Genomic DNA, 19,195 nt, shown 5'->3' with positions numbered 1-19,195 from the left:
AATATAATTACTTTTGTTTTTTTAAATAGTCCTTTAAAAAAATTGGAAATAAATGTAACTAATTAATTCATATAAATCAATATCATTATTTTAAATATATATATTAAATAGACCTTTTTCAAATTTGTATTTTGTAAATAAATGTAAATAAAATATTTAATATAAATAAATCTAATCATTTCAAAAATATTCATTAAAGTCTTTTTTTCTAATTTCTAATAAAAAAAAGTGAATATATATATTTTTTATAGAGCCCCGTTTTTCATTAGTTTTTTATTCATTCATCAGACTCTTATAATATTTTTTGGGTGATCAATAAGCTTCACATTGACCTTGTCTAGTCTTTATTAATGGAGTGTTGGTTATAATTCATAATGGGTTTTTTAGACTGGGTTGACTGGGCCTTGGATGTGTTGCGTAACAGAGAGAGAGAGAGGAAGAGGTGACGTTGGGCGATCAAGAAGAAAACAACAAAAAAAGATAAGCAGCTCTCCAGTGACACTCTCCACGTGAGGAAAACTCCAGTAAACAATAAACACCGACGTGTTTGGGTTTTACTTTCCCAAACTGACCTCTGACCCCTCGGAGGCCGAGCGACAGGAAGGAGCTAAAAACAAACGACTTAAAAGTCACGGCCGAAGAATCGACTTTGGGGATGTGCGTCAAAAACTCAACGCTTTATCTTTTTTCCCCCACGTGCTTTGATTTGGTTTCTCCTGCCTCCTCTTCCTCTCCCGACTCCTCTTCCTCCCTCATCCCCATTTTGAGGGTTTTTTGCAGAGATTCTGTGTTTTTCTTTGATGTTTTCGGACGCCACGTTTAAAAGAATAGACTTTCAAACCCTCTTCAAACCCTCCGTATGAAATGAACAGACCACAGAGCTCACGCGGGACATCCATGTGGAAAAACACCTCTTTTGTTTTCATTTTTATTGAATTTCCGGCGTTACAATTGCACATGATCAGTTTGAGCAACTAAAATATTTATAGGAATTCATTGAGCTCTGAATGAACAGTCATCAGTCTTTAGCAGAGGCTTTAGAGATGTGTAGGTATGCTGAGAACTTCTCTTTCCACCCCCACCAGACGTACAGTAGCATCTCTGAGTCTTATGCTATAAAAACAAAAAACCACAAGCCCCAAATTAAAGAACACAACAACGCAACAAGAGCAGCCACACGGAGCTACACAGGTCACGTGACCTCGAGGGGTCGTGACAGGCCCGAGAGGTCGTGAGAGGTCGTGCATCTCGTAGCAGTGACGAGGTCGTTCCCGTCACGTCGTCCAGGAACAGACGCATTCGGGCCCTCGAGAGGTCAAGAGGGGGGGGGGGGAGGGGTCATGATGGGATGTGACTGTAGCGAGGGATAGTTTCCACTCGGGCGTCCTGCCCCCCCCCCCGGTTACTCAGCAGGTGAACCCGAGACTCTCAGCGGGATTCACACGTACGAGTCGACGTGACGAGGAGAGGAAACACGAACACACGAGGAACCAAGGGAAGGAGGGAAGGAGACTTCTTAACGCAGGTTTGGGGTTTTCGTTCCAATAAGTCTTTACAGTGCAGCGTATTCAAATGTAATATTTACCAATAAGACACCGACACACGGGACTTCCTCCCTCACGCCCGGCCACGAGGCTTTGCTGCACTTTGAATATTAAAAATAAAAAGTACCGTTATGTTCAGATCATGTGATCAAAAACATGATCCCACTGATTTAAAGATGGAGAAAAAGAGAGGAGAAGGAGGAGGAACAGAAAAAAAGGAGGAGGAGGAGAAAGAGAAGAAGTAGAAGTAGAAGAAGAAGAAGAGCTTCTCTGTTCATACGGATGTTTGAACGCGCTCGTCTTCATCGGTTGGTCGTGAAACGTTAAAACAATCTCATGATTTCCTCACCGAGCGAAGCGTGTTCACCGTGGGAACGAGGACCCTGAAGCTCCGCCCACTACGAGAAACACAAAAGCAAACGGAGTGGATCGTGATGCAGTGAGTGTGAAGGGGAAGGGGAGGGGGGGGGGTACCTGCATCATCATCACTACAGAGGAGGAGGTTTAAAAGACGGGAAGCAGTCGTAATAAATAAAGAGGAACTGCAGGAAATAAGTCTGGGGGCGGAGTCTAAATAAAAACAATAATTAATATAATAGTAATAATATCCAGTTCTTATCATGTTGAACACGGGAGTGGAGAGTTGTGATTGGCTCAGTACAGACAACGAGGAGGTCCTCTCCCACAACCGACCAGTGTCGACACACACACACACACACACACACACACACACACACACACACACACACACACACACACACACACACACACACACACACACACACACACACACACACACACACACACACACACAGGGCTGCAGCCTTGCGCCACGCTTCCACGTACGTGACTCCGCCCCCACCATGACCAACATGTCCAATCGTAATTCGACGCCTGAAACACGAAAAGAAAAAGTTCCACGACGACAACCGAAAAAGCTTCTGTAAACATGTGAATGCAAAAATAACAACAACAACAACAACAACGCCGCTTTAACTGAGGAGCTCTCAGCGACGCCATGAGACTGGAGAGGAAACAAGTTTCGTGCCCTCGGAACGGAGAGAAAGTGCGAGAATCGGAATTAATCCCAAATCCTGCAGCCCTGCACACACACACACATGCACACACACACACGCACACACACACACACACACACACACGCAGCCGGGGCCCAGAGCGTGCGGTCGACGCCTCTAATCGAGCGAAAGCAGTTGAAGTGCAGTTCAGCGTTTGTGACCCGGAGATCAAATCTGTCACCGATGAGTAAACAAACATTTAGATTACATCATCTTTTTGTGTATATATATATATATATACATATATATATATATGTATCTTTTTACTCCTGGTTTTTTTCCAGCAAAAACAAAACAAAACAAAAAAAGTTTGAACCCGACAACCTGAAACTCCACGCGGCCCATCATTGGAGTAGAAGGCGGGACAATCTAACCAATGGGAGGATGGGGTGTGTGTCTGTGTGTGTGTGTGGGGGGGGGGGGGGGGGGCTGCGATCGGGGCCAATCCGGCTCAGTCCCCCAAGATGACCTTCACGAAGGTCGCCACGTCGGTGTCTTTGGCGTCGTGGGAGGTGAAGAAGGGATGTTGCTGAGGAGGAGAGAGCGGGCGGAGTTAGTCTGACATCACAGCCGTCCAATAGGACGACCCCGAACCGGGGAGAGGCGGGAGCTGAGCTAGGAGGCCCTGAGGCCCGCTCGACTACCCAGCATGCTCCTGGCCCAGACACCGGGATCCATCAGGGATGTTTTTCATCCCTGATGAGTTTTTAAAAAAGTGAAGACGTCGGCCGGATTATCTGCCCAGAGAATTTTATTTTTTCCTTATGATGCAAAATTCAAAACCGTAATGTTCTGGTTTGGTCCGTTATAAGTGACAGATTAATGTATTTAGGTTGCATAACGATGAATGAATCCTGAACCCTGCAGCGTCACAGCTCCTCTCGGGCCGGTGCTGGTCTCAGGGCGCCCCCTGGTGTCAGACTAGCGGTACTGCAGCAAACACTCACCATGAGTTCTGTGTACGTCGGCCGCTCTTTGGAAACTTTCTTTAAGCTGCAAGAAGCAGAAGAAGAAGCTTCAGTTCACAGCAGAAGCGTTCTAGAGCCTGTAAATGTGTGCATATGTTTACGAGGCGTCATCTTATTTAATATGTGCACATTTAAAAACAATTCCAGAACACATCGGTCCAAAGAGAAAAATATATTCCATCAATTAACCGATCACCCAGATTATCTTTGTCGCAGCTCTCTTCAAAACAAAAGCACCAGGAGGATATAAACCATTTTAAAATGTTTTTTTTCAGAATAAAGCTGAAGGAGGGATATCCGCCTCGTGGAGGGAGAGAATGAATGAATGAATAAATACATAAACTAGAACGGGCACTCGGTAGAGCGCATAACTTCGCCGCAGCCACTTTTTTGGTACCTTTTCATGACCTTGACCTTTGACCCGATCGATCCCAAAATCTAATCAGATGGTCCCCGGATAATAACCAATCATCCCACCAAATTTCATGCGATTCGGTTTAATACTTTTTGACTTATGCGAGTAACACGCATACAAATAAATAAATAAATACACAGCGATCAAAACATTCGAATGCGAAGGTAATAAATAATTAAATAAATACTCACCACTGAGAGGAGAAGTCCGCAAACTCGGGGGAGAACTGGTCGGCAGGAAGTTGAGGCGACGGCTCCTCCACGACCTGCTTCAGCTGCTGGAACGGCGTTCCCCACGAGTCGTACGGGAAGCGCAGGATGGCGAGCTCGATCTGAAAGAGAGGTCGCGGAGGTCAAGAGGAGAACTCGTCCGGTAAAACGACACACCATAAACACAATTTAAAAAATTATTAAAATCTTGCAATTTTAAAATTAAACAATTAAAACAATTAATAATTTTAAATATTAAAAAAAATGTAAGTTGAAAATATAGAAACAATCAAAAAAATATAAATGTAAAAAATATAACATTTTTAAAAATATATTTGAGACTCTGAAGCCCGTTACCATGGTGATGCCGAGACTCCAGATGTCCGATTTCACGCTGTAGCCCTTCTGGTTGGTCTCGGGGTTGATCCTCTCCGGCTGAGGACACAAGGAAGCATGATGTCACACAAGGAAGCATGAAGTCACACAAGGAAGCATGAAGTCACACAAGGAAGCATGATGTCACACAAGGAAGCATGAAGTCACACAAGGAAGCATGAAGTCACACAAGGAAGCATGTCACACAAGGAAGCATGATGTCACACAAGGAAGCATGATGTCACACAAGGAAGCATGATGTCACACAAGGAAGCATGATGTCACACAAGGAAGCATGAAGTCACACAAGGAAGCATGATGTCACACAAGGAAGCATGATATCACACAAGGAAGCATGAAGTCACACAAGGAAGCATGATGTCACACAAGGAAGCATGATATCACACAAGGAAGCATGATGTCACACAAGGAAGCATGATGTCACACAAGGAAGCATGAAGTCACACAAGGAAGCATGATGTCACACAAGGAAGCATGAAGTCACACAAGGAAGCATGATGTCACAAGGAAGCATGAAGTCACACAAGGAAGCATGATATCACACAAGGAAGCATGATATCACACAAGGAAGCATGAAGTCACACAAGGAAGCATGAAGTCACACAAGGAAGCATGATGTCACACAAGGAAGCATGAAGTCACACAAGGAAACATGAAGTCACACAAGGAAGCATGAAGTCACACAAGGAAGCATGATGTCACACAAGGAAGCATGAAGTCACACAAGGAAGCATGAAGTCACACAAGGAAGCATGATGTCACACAAGGAAGCATGAAGTCACACAAGGAAGCATGATGTCACACAAGGAAGCATGAAGTCACACAAGGAAGCATGATGTCACACAAGGAAGCATGATGTCACACAAGGAAGCATGAAGTCACACAAGGAAGCATGATGTCACACAAGGAAGCATGATATCACACAAGGAAGCATGATGTCACACAAGGAAGCATGATGTCACACAAGGAAGCATGATGTCACACAAGGAAGCATGATATCACACAAGGAAGCATGATGTCACACAAGGAAGCATGAAGTCACACAAGGAAGCATGATGTCACACAAGGAAGCATGAAGTCACACAAGGAAGCATGAAGTCACACAAGGAAGCATGATGTCACACAAGGAAGCATGAAGTCACACAAGGAAGCATGATGTCACACAAGGAAGCATGAAGTCACACAAGGAAGCATGATGTCACACAAGGAAGCATGATGTCACACAAGGAAGCATGATGTCACACAAGGAAGCATGATGTCACACAAGGAAGCATGATATCACACAAGGAAGCATGATGTCACACAAGGAAGCATGATGTCACACAAGGAAGCATGATGTCACACAAGGAAGCATGATATCACACAAGGAAGCATGATATCACACAAGGAAGCATGATATCACACAAGGAAGCATGATGTCACACAAGGAAGCATGATGTCACACAAGGAAGCATGAAGTCACACAAGGAAGCATGATGTCACACAAGGAAGCATGAAGTCACACAAGGAAGCATGATATCACACAAGGAAGCATAAAGTCACACAAGGAAGCATGATATCACACAAGGAAGCATGAAGTCACACAAGGAAGCATGAAGTCACACAAGGAAGCATGATGTCACACAAGGAAGCATGAAGTCACACAAGGAAACATGATGTCACACAAGGAAGCATGATGTCACACAAGGAAGCATGAAGTCACACAAGGAAATATGAAGTCACACAAGGAAACATGAAGTCACACAAGGAAGCATGAAGTCACACAAGGAAGCATGAATTCACACAAGGAAGCATGAAGTCACACAAGGAAGCATGAAGTCACACAAGGAAGCATGATGTCACACAAGGAAGCATGATGTCACACAAGGAAGCATGAAGTCACACAAGGAAGCATGAAGTCACACAAGGAAATATGAAGTCACACAAGGAAACATGAAGTCACACAAGGAAGCATGAATTCACACAAGGAAGCATGAAGTCACACAAGGAAGCATGAAGTCACACAAGGAAGCATGATGTCACACAAGGAAGCATGAAGTCACACAAGGAAGCATGAAGTCACACAAGGAAGCATGATGTCACACAAGGAAGCATGATGTCACACAAGGAAGCATGATGTCACACAAGGAAGCATGATATCACACAAGGAAGCATGATGTCACACAAGGAAGCATGATGTCACACAAGGAAGCATGAAGTCACACAAGGAAGCATGATGTCACACAAGGAAGCATGATGTCACACAAGGAAGCATGAAGTCACACAAGGAAGCATGATGTCACACAAGGAAGCATGAAGTCACACAAGGAAGCATGAAGTCACACGTGGCTTGGTTATCAGGGACGACCGGCACCCATAACACACACACAACACACACACACACACACACACACACACACACAATAAACACACACAGCACACACACACACAATAAACACACACAGCACACACAGACACAATAAACACACACAGCACACACAGACACAATAAACACACACACAACCAACACCCCCCCCACACACACACACACACAGACACAATAAACACACACACACACTCTTCTCTCCGTCCCGGGCGTGGACCCAGAACATCTGGACCTCAGGAGAACCCGAGGCTCGGTTCCGCTCACCGCCATGTACGGCTTGCAGCCGGCGTCCATTGTTTTGGCCACGGAGTCCACCAGGTAGCCGCTGATGCCGAAGTCGCACATCTTCACCTGCCCCAAGGTGTTGATCAGCACGTTGGACGGCTTCACGTCTGAGGCCGGAGAGAGAGGGGGTGAGGCACGGGAAGCGGTCGCTCTTAAAGGGCCGGCGGCAAAAATACGACCGGAACGTTTAGACGTTAACATTTAAAGGAACACCGCAGTGTGACTGAGCTGATGAGCGCCGGCCCTTTAATATGAGCTGCACGGAGGGAAGTGGGTGCGCTGGCCCTTTAATATGAGCTGGACGGAGGGAAGTGGGTGCGCTGGCCCTTTAATGAGCGCTGGACGGAGAGAAGTGGGTGCGCTGGCCCTTTAATATGAGCTGGACGGAGGGAAGTGGGTGCGCTGGCCCTTTAATGAGCGCTGGACGGAGAGAAGTGGGTGCGCTGGCCCTTTAATATGAGCTGGACGGAGGGAAGTGGGTGCGCCGGCCCTTTAATGAGCGCTGGACGGAGAGAAGTGGGTGCGCTGGCCCTTTAATAAGAGCTGGACGGAGGGAAGTGACTGCACCGGCCCTTTAATGAGCACTGGGCAGAGGGAAGTGACTGCGCTGGCCCTTTAATGAGCACTGGACGGAGAGAAGTGGGTGCGCTGGCCCTTTAATATGAGCTGGACGGAGGAAAGTGGCTGCGCCGGCCCTTTAATGAGCACTGGGCAGAGGGAAGTGACTGCGCCGGCCCTTTAATGAGCGCTGGACGGAGGGAAGTGACTGCGCCGGCCCTTTAATGAGCGCTGGACGGAGGGAAGTGACTGCGCCGGCCCTTTAATGAGCGCTGGCCGGAGGGAAGTGGATCCCCGAGGAGGTTCACTGGGCCTCCGCTCGGCATCTTACCTCGGTGGATGACTTGCAGGTTGTTGTGCAGGTGCTCCAGAGCTTTAACGATCTGCAATGACAAAGCCCGTCAATCAGCACGGCAGAGTTGCGCAATAAAGGCGCCTTTTTTTCCTTTCTTTTTTAGACGAGGAACCCACCGAGACGGCGATCTTGCCCAGGATGTCCTCGGGGATCGTCATGCCCTTCTCGATCACCTGCTTGTAGAACTTGTCGAGGGACGTGTCCATCAGCTCCATGCAGATCCAGACGTCGCCCTGGCAACAGACGAGTCAAACTTAGCAGCGGGACGCATCCGAAGATCTTCAAAGGTTTTGTTGTTCATGATGCAGAGATCATTAAAGCGTAATGAACACACTCACAATGCGTTATGAACACACTCTTAATGCATTATGAACACACTCATAATGCATTATGAGTGTGTTCACAATGCATTATGAGTGTGTTCACAATGCGTTATGAACACACTCATAATAAAAGAATCCGAACTTCTTGTGAAAGTACATGTTATAAAGTCCCTCATGAGGCAGAGGAGCCCTGCTCGTGGACGTTGGAGGCTGTTGGTAAGCACACCTCTCTGAACAGAGCGCCGTAGAAGGTGACGGTGTAGAAGCAGTCCACCGTCCTCATGGAGATGTCCAGGTCCATCAGCAGCCGCTTCTGCTCCTGAGTGTTCACCGTGGCCCGGATCCGCTGAGGGAGGACGGCAGGAGCGTCAAGACAACGGGCGACTCCTCTGGTTGTATAGAAGTCTATGCTTCACATGTTATAGGCGCATCCTCTATCCTGACCACCAGGGGGCGACTCCTCTGGTTGTATAGAAGTCTATGCTTCACGCGTTATAGCCGCATCCTCTATCCTGACCACCAGGGGGCGACTCCTCTGGTTGTATAGAAGTCTATGCTTCACGTGTTATAGCCGCATCCTCTATCCTGACCACCAGGGGGCGACTCCTCTGGTTGTATAGAAGGCTATGCTTTATGTGTTAAAGCTGCATTCTCTCTCCTGACCACCAGGCGGCGACATACATAAACATGAGATTATGTCTCAGTCTCTAGTGTCAAGTCTTCTTCTATACAGCATGATGTCATCATTTAGGACTTAATGGTCATTTAGACACAGACCATAAAGCAGGGGACGCTTTAGGGGCGGGGCTACAAGGTGATTGACAGGTCGACACCAGAGACGTGTACAGCGCCTCTACGTCACTCAGTTCTAATATGGCCACTTCCTGTTCACTGGTTGCTAAAACAACAACAACAGCATGTCGTCCGTAATCCAAGATGGCGACGGTTTAAAAAACGTCAGTCCACCAACCGATGACGTCATGAGGTCGACGCCCACTTCTTAAAGCCACTCACCTTCACGGCCATGATCAGGCCGCTGGGCACGTGCCTCATCTTGTCCACCACGCCGTACGCGCCCCGGCCGAGCTCGCAGATCTGCTCCAGGTCATCGGCCTTCACCTCGAAGTTCTAGGGCACAAGGTCAGAGGTCAGAGGGGTCAAAGGTGAACGGAGCTGCCGGGACTCTGAAAGTAAAAACAGGTGCTGGTAACAATTATATTTTATACAGATGAATATATAAATACATATTAGTTTTGAAATCAATGAAATGTAAATGAGTTAAATGTAAAGATTTAAATCTGAAGATTTTTTTTGTGAAAGATTTTATAAATCTTTTTTTTAATAGATAATTAAAAAAAATACAAATAATTGTATTTTGGTTTATTAAAAGAATAAACATCAAATAAAGTAGTTTTTATTTATTCAAATTTAGAAGTTTAAAAAAAATAACAAACCCAAAAAGATTTAAAGATACGTTTTGAAACTAAAGAGTTCATAATTTTTTTTAAAAGAGAAATACAAAATTTGATATTATTATATTAAAAGAATAAACACATCAAATAAATTAGGAAATAAATAAAATACCCCCCCCCCCAAAAAAGAATTCCAATTTAGAAGTTTAAAAAGAATGCCGTAAATAAAAAAAACATTTAAAACCCAAAAGTCTGATTATTCTAAGAATCGATATATAAAATAAAAAATAAACAAATTAGTTTTGCTGTTCAGTCTCATCTCCTCCACAATGCAGATTTAAAAACAACGTATTTCATGACAATAAATCCTTCACTTTGAGTCCCGGCCCTGTGCCAACGGAGGAATCCTCTTGTTTGAGGGGTTTAAAATAAATAAGTTTACAGCCTGCGGGGCGATAAAAGTATTCCAGGCCGCTCCCGATCTCGAGCGTTCAACCCGGCCGTAATGTCCAGCGGGCCGTAATAAACGTTACCTTCTCTCCGATGGTCACACAAGCTTTTGAATCCAAGTCTCTGGGAGGTCTGAAACACAGACAAGTTGTGAACATAAAGGACTGCAAGAGACGCACCTGTTTAATGTAGATAATTAATTCAAATATATTTTTTTAAATATATTTTTAAAATACAAATTATAATTTTTTTAAATAAAACTCAAGAAATCAATAAAATCACTAAATTATAGAACAAAAATCAATTCATGAATAAAATATAATAAATACTCGATCGAAATAAATACAATTGAAGTTAATAACATTTAAATATGTTTTAAATATTTTGTATTAATTAAAGGTTTCATAAAAAAAGATACATTAAATATAAAATTACAATTAAAACTATTATATTAAAAAATAAACATCAAATAAAAAAGGAAATTAATCAAATTATCCAATTAGAAAAAAAAATACAATTCGAAAAATAGAACATTTCCAAGATAATGAAAAGAAAATATTTAATTCAAGTTAACAAGAACAAATAAAAGTCGTATTGTGTTGAAACCGACATAAAAAAAGACACTGAGCATCCTTTAACATCCCTTAGCATACTTAACTATCCTGTGGCATCCTTCTACATCTTTTAGGATCCTTTAATATCTTTTAGCATTCTTAACCATCTTATAGCATCCTTCTATATCTTATAGCATCCTTTAATTCCTCCTGTTCAATGAACACAGACCCTTGGAGGAGTATAGAGGAGTAAAGAGTCTTACACAGCGGCGGGAGGAGGCTGCTCAAACACCTCCTTGGGGAGCTTAAGCACCGGCTTCCTCTTACCTGCAAACACACACACATCATTAGAGAAGAAACCTTGAGAGAAACCATGTGACCAGGTCAGAGATGTTATTGGTCGTGCCGCGGTGAACCTCAATCGCGATGCTGCATCAAAGACACGTTTAAATGAGTTTACATGCAAACATGGACGTGGTGATGGCTAATGGTACAAGGGAGGAACACGAGGACCAGGACCGAGAGGGGCGGACTGTCAGACCCTGGTGCTCAGAGACAGTACCGCGTTAGTCCACAGGGGGCGCCACAACCAAGACGCACTTCAAAGTTCCTCGCAGCGTCCCGAGAGACATGAACCTGCAGGGCCAGTCAGAAGGGTCCAGAGCTCATAGAGAGACCGCCTCACTGACGCAGAGGGACTCGAACCCCCGGCAGCAGCCAGACAGTGTCACACACACACACACACACACACACTCACACACTCACACACTCACACACTCACACACTCACGATTCCTGCATTTCCTGTTGGTATAGAGCGACCGGCCTCGCCAACGACTCACGTTTGGACTCAGCGAGCGACTCCAGATCCTGACTGAATGGAACCGGCGCTAAGAGGAAGAGGAGGAGGAGGAGGAGGAGAAGCAGGAGGAGGAAGATGAGGTCTGGCAGCTCAGGAGTGCCCGCTTCATATGGAGATGCTGCACTGGTGGGTTAATGGCCGGGCGCCGTGTTAACGGGGCGTCACAGGTTACTATGGGTGTGGGTGTGTGTGTGTGTGTGTCACCGTGAGCAAAGCTTTAAAAAGGTGACACTGACACACACACACACACACAAACACACACCACAGTGTTTCTTGACTGAGAGATTACTGTCAACCTGCACCAGGTGCTGATTGGCTGAGTAAATTCTTGGAGTGCAACAGGAAGTCGTCATCTCTGATATTTAAATGTTTTGTTCGTGGATCTTCAGAAATGAACTTCAATGATGTTCGAGCTGTAAAGTAAGGAGCTGACGTTAGCCTATGAAGACACTCCGCCACGGTCACATGACCTCTTGATTAATCGTGAACATGAGTTCATGTCTCAGTCTCTAGTCTCAAGTCTTCTTCTATACAGCATGATGTCATCATGTAGTACTTTATGGTCTGTAGAGTCACACAGACCATGAAGCAGGGGGCGCTTTAGGGGCGGGGCTACAGGTGATTGACAGGTCTCTACCTCACTCCTCCTCAGTCTAAATATGGTCACTTCCTGTTCACTGGGTCAAAGGGTCGAGAAGTCGGACAGATATCTGAACTCAAGTCTTAAAAACGTCAACAAAATGACATCACCATAACGACGCCCACTTCCGGTTTTACAACTCTCTCTGGGGGATCGTGTTGAGAGCTCGTGGATCCGGCTTCACGCCCTCAACTCGTCGGTTCCTCTCGACCGTTCCTCCCCGCTGGACTCTGACTCACGCGCTGCTCGCCAAACAAAACGCCTCGTCAGCGGAAGTCATGACGACGCGTAGCGCGCCGATCGCTGCGTTCCCTCCATGAACTCGACGAAGCAGGAAGGAGCTGCAGGGGGTGGTGGTGCAGGAAGGAGCTGCATGTGGTGCAGGAAGGAGCTGCAGGTGGTGCAGGAAGGAGCTGCATGTGGTGCAGGAAGGAGCTGCAGGTGGTGGTGATTGTTGTGTTGCAGCTGGTAAACTTCCTGAAAAGCTGCATCCTGTCTTCTCAAGTGTCTGAGAATCAAAGTCTTCAGCAGCATCAAGTATTCAGGACACCAGAACGGCCTCCATTATGTTCTAAATATATATTTATTTATATATATAAAATATTATTACATATTTTTTTATTCATAAATATATATACATATATGTTTTTATTTATTAATAGATTAATCTATACAAATTAAAATGATATATATATGGATGACCGTGTTTGTCAGCCCTACTTCAGACCCAGTTATGAAGCTCTAGACCCCGTTCTCCAGATGTCATTACAGAACTCAAAGCACACAACTTCTCCTTTATTCCTGCCGAGCATCAAACCGTCGCTCTGCGGCAGGGTTCATTACGAAATGCAGTCACAGTGATCCGCAGCACATCGAGTGTGCAGAGCGAGGCCAGAGCGAGGCCAGAGCGACGCCAGAGCGAGGTCAGAGCGAGGCCAGAGCGACGCCAGAGCGAGGCCAGAGCGACGCCAGAGAGAGGCCAGAGCGACGCCAGAGAGAGGCCAGAGCGAGGCCAGAGCGAGGCCAGAGAGAGGACAGAGCGAGGCCAGAGCGAGGCCAGAGCGACGCCAGAGAGAGGCCAGAGCGACGCCAGAGCGAGGCCAGAGCGAGGCCAGAGCGAGGCCAGAAAGAGGCCAGAGAGAGGCCAGAGCGACGCCAGAGAGAGGCCAGAGCGACGCCAGAGCGACGCCAGAGCGAGGCCAGAGAGAGGCCAGAGCGAGGTCACAGCGACGCCAGAGCGACGCCAGAGCGAGGCCAGAGCGACGCCAGAGAGAGGCCAGAGCGACGCCAGAGAGAGGCCAGAGCGACGCCAGAGCGAGGCCAGAGAGAGGCCAGAGCGACGCCAGAGCGACGCCAGAGCGAGGCCAGAGCGAAGCCAGAGCGAGGCCAGAGCGAGGTCAGAGCGAGGCCAGAGCGAGGTCAGAGCGAGGCCAGAGCGACGCCAGAGCGAGGCCAGAGCGAGGCCAGAGCGACGCCAGAGTGACGCCAGAGCGAGGCCAGAGCGAGGTCAGAGCGAGGCCAGAGCGACGCCAGAGCGAGGCCAGAGCGAGGCCAGAGCGACGCCAGAGCGAGGCCAGAGCGACGCCAGAGCGACGCCAGAGCGAGGCCAGAGCGAGGCCAGAGCGACGCCAGAGCGAGGCCAGAGCGAGGCCAGAGCGAGGCCAGAGCGACGCCAGAGCGAGGCCAGAGCGAGGCCAGAGCGAGGCCAGAGCGAGGTCAGAGCGAGGTCAGCCGTCTGAATGCAAAAGCAGTGAATAAAGAACGCTAACGGGGAAGATTTGCAGGGTGGTCAGAAACAGATGTGTGTGTGTGTGGATGGGGGGGGTTAGATTACAGCCTGATTGATAACAAGACTTGGATCACATGGTGCCCGCTTCACACACACACACACACACACACACACACACACACACACACACACACACACACACACACACACACACACACACACACACACACACACACACACACACACACACACACACACACACACACACACACACACACACACACACACACACACACACACACACAGGAATTCCAACTATCCCAACAATGGAATTCCACATAGCCGGAGGAAGACGGCTCAATCACAGACGGGGGAAGCAATGAAGGACAGGAAGAGACAACACAGGACAGAAGGAGGGAGGAGGAGTGTGTGTGTGTGTGTGTGTGTGTGTGTGTGTACTCTACACCTCCAAAGATGGCCGCCCCTTCAGGTTACAGCTGTCGGAAGCTCCTTTGGGGATGTTGTCGACAGCGGCTTGCGCTGCACTTCCTGTGCACTCTGGTTGTATAGAAGTCTATGCTTCATGTGTTAAAGCTGCATTCTCTCTCCTGACCACCAGGGGGCGACTCCTCTGGTTGTATAGAAGTCTATGATAAAATAATGAACTTCCATCGTATTTCGGTTGTGGCCCAGACGGATAGGTCCGACATGTTTTAGCTTCAGTCTGAATGCCCCCCCCCCCACCCCCCCCAGAGAGAAGCCCAGTAAGTGGATCATGGGAACAATGCTGTGAACTATTCCACTGTTATTGCAGCAAAACAATTATAACTAAATAAAGCAGCGTCAGCAACTGGAGCAGCCATCGGGCCCGTCGTAGGAGCCGGTTCTGCCCGAGTGCGACCGCCGTTCATGTTGCCCGGCGAGCGTGTCGTTGGTGTCGGAGAGCGAGACGCACAGGGCGCCGCCGGGGCCGCCGGACTGGACTGGTGCATCTGAGCCGCGCGACGAGGAGACTTCACGCCGTCTGGCAGCGGTTCAATAAAACACCAGGACGACGCGGCGCTTATTTTAGCTTCGCAGATTTGTACTTGTTTCCTTCAGGAGGTCGAAAGTTACACAACAACACGCACACGTCTGAGGAGCTGCAGCTCAAAGACACAAAGAACACAGAGTCCTCCTCAGAGATCAGAGAGGTTATCACGAGCTGGAGCCGGAAGACTGCTGCATGTGGTAACGCTGCATTCTCTCTCCTGACCACCAGGGGGCGACTCCTTTGGTTGTATAGAAGTATCTGCTTCGTGTGGTCAAGCTGCATTCTCTCTACTGACCACCAGGGGGCGACTCCTTTGGTTGTATAGAAGTCTCTGCTTCATGTGGTCAAGCTGCATTCTCTCTACTGACCACCAGGGGGCGACTCCTTTGGATGTATAGAAGTCTCTGCTTCATGTGGTCAAGCTGCATTCTCTCTACTGACCACCAGGGGGTGACTCCTCTGGTTGTATAGAAGTATCTGCTTTGTGTGGTCAAGCTGCATTCTCTCTACTGACCACCAGGGGGCGACTCCTTTGGATGTATAGAAGTCTCTGCTTCATGTGGTCAAGCTGCATTCTCTCTACTGACCACCAGGGGGCGACTCCTCTGGTTGTATAGAAGTATCTGCTTCGTGTGGTCAAGCTGGATTCTCTCTACTGACCACCAGGGGGCGACTCCTCTGGTTGTATAGAAGTATCTGCTTCGTATGGTCAAGCTGCATTCTCTCTACTGACCACCAGGGGGCGACTCCTCTGGTTGTATAGAAGTATCTGCTTCGTGTGGTCAAGCTGCATTCTCTCTACTGACCACCAGGGGGCGACTCCTCTGGTTGTATAGAAGTATCTGCTTCGTGTGGTCAAGCTGCATTCTCTCTACTGACCACCAGGGGGCGACTCCTTTGGTTGTATAGAAGTCTCTGCTTCATGTGGTCAAGCTGCATTCTCTCTACTGACCACCAGGGGGTGACTCCTCTGGTTGTATAGAAGTATCTGCTTCTTGTGGTCAAGCTGCATTCTACATGGACGTGTGAGTGTGTGTGTGTGTGTGTGTGTGTGTGTGTGTGTGTCCTGCACATCTTCAATGAACGGCCAATCAGAAACCTACTTCTGCTCTACAGGAAACTCCCAAACAGACTCATTCATCTACGGAGGCCCAAAATAAAATGTCTGAACATTCTTCATCCTTGTGAAGCAAGGAGACAGTTCCTCTGTGTGGGCGGACCACTACTAATACCTGTGTGTGTGTGTGTGTGTGTGTGTGTGTGTGTGTGTACATGGCCTGAGCTGCAGCCATTTGTTTGCTTGTTTTCCTGCGGCGCTGCACCAGCTCCGTGCTGCGGCTGCAGGGTGATACCGTGTGGGGGTCAAAGTGTGGCGTGCACGAGGAGAAAAGGGGCGGGCCCTCTGCACACACGCACCCAGACAGAAGCTGACAACGCCTGAAGCAGCCTCTGTTCTTGAACGCACTGCCGCTCAAATGCTCATGAACACATCCTATTATTAGATGCAGAGCAGAAGCAGATCAACAAGAGTGAAAAGTTGCCCCCCTCCCCCTCCTGACAGCTGCAGGGCTGCCTGCCCTCCTGCAGCCCTCTTCCATTATTTACCTTGGGCGGCGTGCACGCGCCGTGCACGTCAACCCGTGCAGCAGAGTTCACTAGAAACAGGGGCCCCGTCTCGTGACTGTTCGAGGCCCCCGGGGCTCGACGCCGCTTGAGAGCGTCAACAGGAGCGAGCACGCGCACGCGCACGCACAGCGGCAACAGGAACTGTGCAAAGGGGGAAGCTCTGAAACAGGAAATGCAACTGACCCCCCCTTACATAACCACGTAACTTTACACATGCACCGCGCTGCAGGGGGGGGGGGGATGCATGCTGCAGACCGTGCAGCCGTGATTGCATGTCGGGTGGTCGGCTGATGTGCTTACCTCCCTTCGGCTGAGACATTTCCCCTCTGCTTTGATGGGGGGGAGGGGAGGCACAAAAGACTTTGCCTTCCCTCTCGCTCCCTCCCTCCATCTCGCGCTCGCCCCGGAGCTTCGCGGCGGCTCGCGTTGCAAGAAAAAACCCAAAAGGTGCAAAAACTAAACAACAACACGCCAACAAAAAATAATACGAGCCTCGATCTTCATGCACTTGGAGCCTTTGTGCGTCCCGGAGCGCGCGGCTCGGTGCAGGCGGCGTGCGCGCGCGGGGTGTGGGGGGGGGGGGGGGTGCGGATGCACGGCTCCCGCGGGTTCAACGAGACTATTGCGCTGCAAGATGTAATCCTCCTCCTCCTCCTGCGCAGCGGCGGTTACATGATGGGCCGAGCGGCGGCCAACGCTCCTAACTTGGATCAGTGTGAGGACGCTCTTCCTGCTTGGCGCGCAAGGGCTCATGGGAAACGTAGTCCTGCGCGCGTTCACGGCGGCGGACGCGTTAAGTATCGACTACAATGTACTTACGATGTGAATTTAATGTAATATATTGGGATATTACTACTGATGTATTTATGTAAGCAGCATTTATTGTTGTAGCTCTTTTTATTTATTTTTAACGGTTTCGTGTTCATGTATTATTATTATTATATTTAAGGGACCATGTACAGTTAAAACATAAATGTCACCATCTGATGCACTGAACCAAAACAATAACAACTAGAATGGGCACTCGGTAGAGCGCATACCTTCGCATATCACAAGATTGGGCATTGAATTATGAACATTTTGGCATTAGTTGCATGCCAATTGGACAAAAATGTATCGTGCTATGGTAAAAAAAGAGTTTGACCTTTCCATGACCTTGACCTTTGACCCGATTGATCCCAAATCTAATCAAATGGTCCCCGGATAATAACCAATCATCCCACCAAATTTCATGCGATTCAAGAACATTTTGACCTGTTCATGACCTTTGACCTTGACCTTTGACCCGATCGATCCCAAAATCTAGTCAACTGGTCCCCGGATAATAAACAATCATCCCACCAAATTTCATGCGATTCGGTTCAATACCTTTTGAGTTCTGCGAAAGATTTTGACCTGTTCATGACCTTTGACCCGATCGATCCCAAAATCTAATCAACTGGTCCCCGGATAATAAACAATCATCCCACCAAATTTCATGCGATTCGGTTCAATACTTTTTGAGTTCCGAAAGATTTTGACCTGTTCATGACCTTTGACCCGATCGATCCCCAAATCTAATCAACTGGTCCCCGGATAATAAACAATCATCCCACCAAATTTCATGCGATTCGGTTCAATACTTTTTGAGTTCTGCGAAAGATTTTGACCTGTTCATGACCTTTGACCTTTGACCCGATCGATCCCAAAATCTAATCAACTGGTCCCCGGATAATAAACAATCATCTCACCAAATTTCATGCGATTCGGTTCAATACTTTTTGAGTTTTGCGAATAACACGCATACAAATAAATAAATAAATAAAAAATAAATACACGGCGATCAAAACATAACCTTCCGGCATTTTCAATGCGAAGGTAAATATAAAACAATAATAAACAACAACTAGAATGGGCACTCGGTAGAGCGCATACCTTCGCATATCACAAGATTGGGCATTGAATTATGAACATTTTGGCATTAGTTGCATGCCAATTGGACAAAAATGTATCGTGCTATGGTAAAAAAAGAGTTTGACCTTTCCATGACCTTGACCTTTGACCCGATTGATCCCAAAATCTAATCAAATGGTCCCCGGATAATAACCAATCATCCCACCAAATTTCATGCGATTCAAGAACATTTTGACCTGTTCATGACCTTTGACCTTGACCTTTGACCCGATCGATCCCAAAATCTAATCAACTGGTCCCCGGATAATAAACAATCATCCCACCAAATTTCATGCGATTCGGTTCAATACTTTTTGAGATTTGCGAATAACACGCATACAAATAAATAAATAAATAAAAAATAAATACACGGCGATCAAAACATAACCTTCCGGCATTTTCAATGCGAAGGTAAATATAAAACAATAATAAACAACAACTAGAATGGGCACTCGGTAGAGCGC

At 47.3% G+C, this 19,195-nt stretch overlaps 1 protein-coding gene across 2 annotated transcripts; it reads right to left on the bottom strand.

The window, feature by feature from the left end:
• Nucleotides 1-900: 900 nt before the first annotated feature.
• LOC130203445 (dual specificity mitogen-activated protein kinase kinase 6) lies at nucleotides 901-17,486 on the bottom strand. Of its 2 annotated transcripts, none has more exons than XM_056429611.1 (12): nucleotides 17,100-17,486; nucleotides 11,174-11,237; nucleotides 10,440-10,488; nucleotides 9,509-9,622; nucleotides 8,721-8,840; nucleotides 8,288-8,404; nucleotides 8,148-8,199; nucleotides 7,238-7,365; nucleotides 4,570-4,647; nucleotides 4,195-4,334; nucleotides 3,568-3,613; nucleotides 901-3,149 (listed from the first exon to the last, which is right to left on the bottom strand). In XM_056429611.1, exons 1-12 carry the CDS (start codon nucleotides 17,188-17,190, stop codon nucleotides 3,072-3,074), a joined length of 1,077 nt encoding a protein of 358 aa, XP_056285586.1. In that variant the 5' UTR covers nucleotides 17,191-17,486; the 3' UTR covers nucleotides 901-3,071. The 2 variants fall into 2 exon arrangements, with proteins under 2 accessions (XP_056285586.1, XP_056285587.1); XM_056429612.1 differs by lacking the exon at nucleotides 17,100-17,486 and adding an exon at nucleotides 11,700-11,714.
• Between the last annotated feature and the right edge of the window lie 1,709 nt (nucleotides 17,487-19,195).

The sequence above is a fragment of the Pseudoliparis swirei genome, chromosome 13 (genome assembly GCF_029220125.1).
Source record: "Pseudoliparis swirei isolate HS2019 ecotype Mariana Trench chromosome 13, NWPU_hadal_v1, whole genome shotgun sequence".
Classification (NCBI taxonomy): domain Eukaryota; kingdom Metazoa; phylum Chordata; class Actinopteri; order Perciformes; family Liparidae; genus Pseudoliparis; species Pseudoliparis swirei.
This window is presented reverse-complemented; position numbering and strand designations above follow the sequence as displayed.

What these genes read in the sequence shown, in the direction of transcription:
- LOC130203445 (XM_056429611.1), bottom strand. Translation starts at nt 17,190, where the DNA reads ATGGAGGGAGGGAGCGAGAGGGAAGGCAAAGTCTTTTGTGCCTCCCCT. An exon ending in GCCTGATCATGGCCGTGAAG is followed by an intron (nt 8,841 to 9,508) that starts GTGAGTGGCTTT and finishes GTCCTCCCTCAG; the next exon opens with CGGATCCGGGCCACGGTGAA. An exon ending in TGGGCAAGATCGCCGTCTCG is followed by an intron (nt 8,200 to 8,287) that starts GTGGGTTCCTCG and finishes TTGTCATTGCAG; the next exon opens with ATCGTTAAAGCTCTGGAGCA.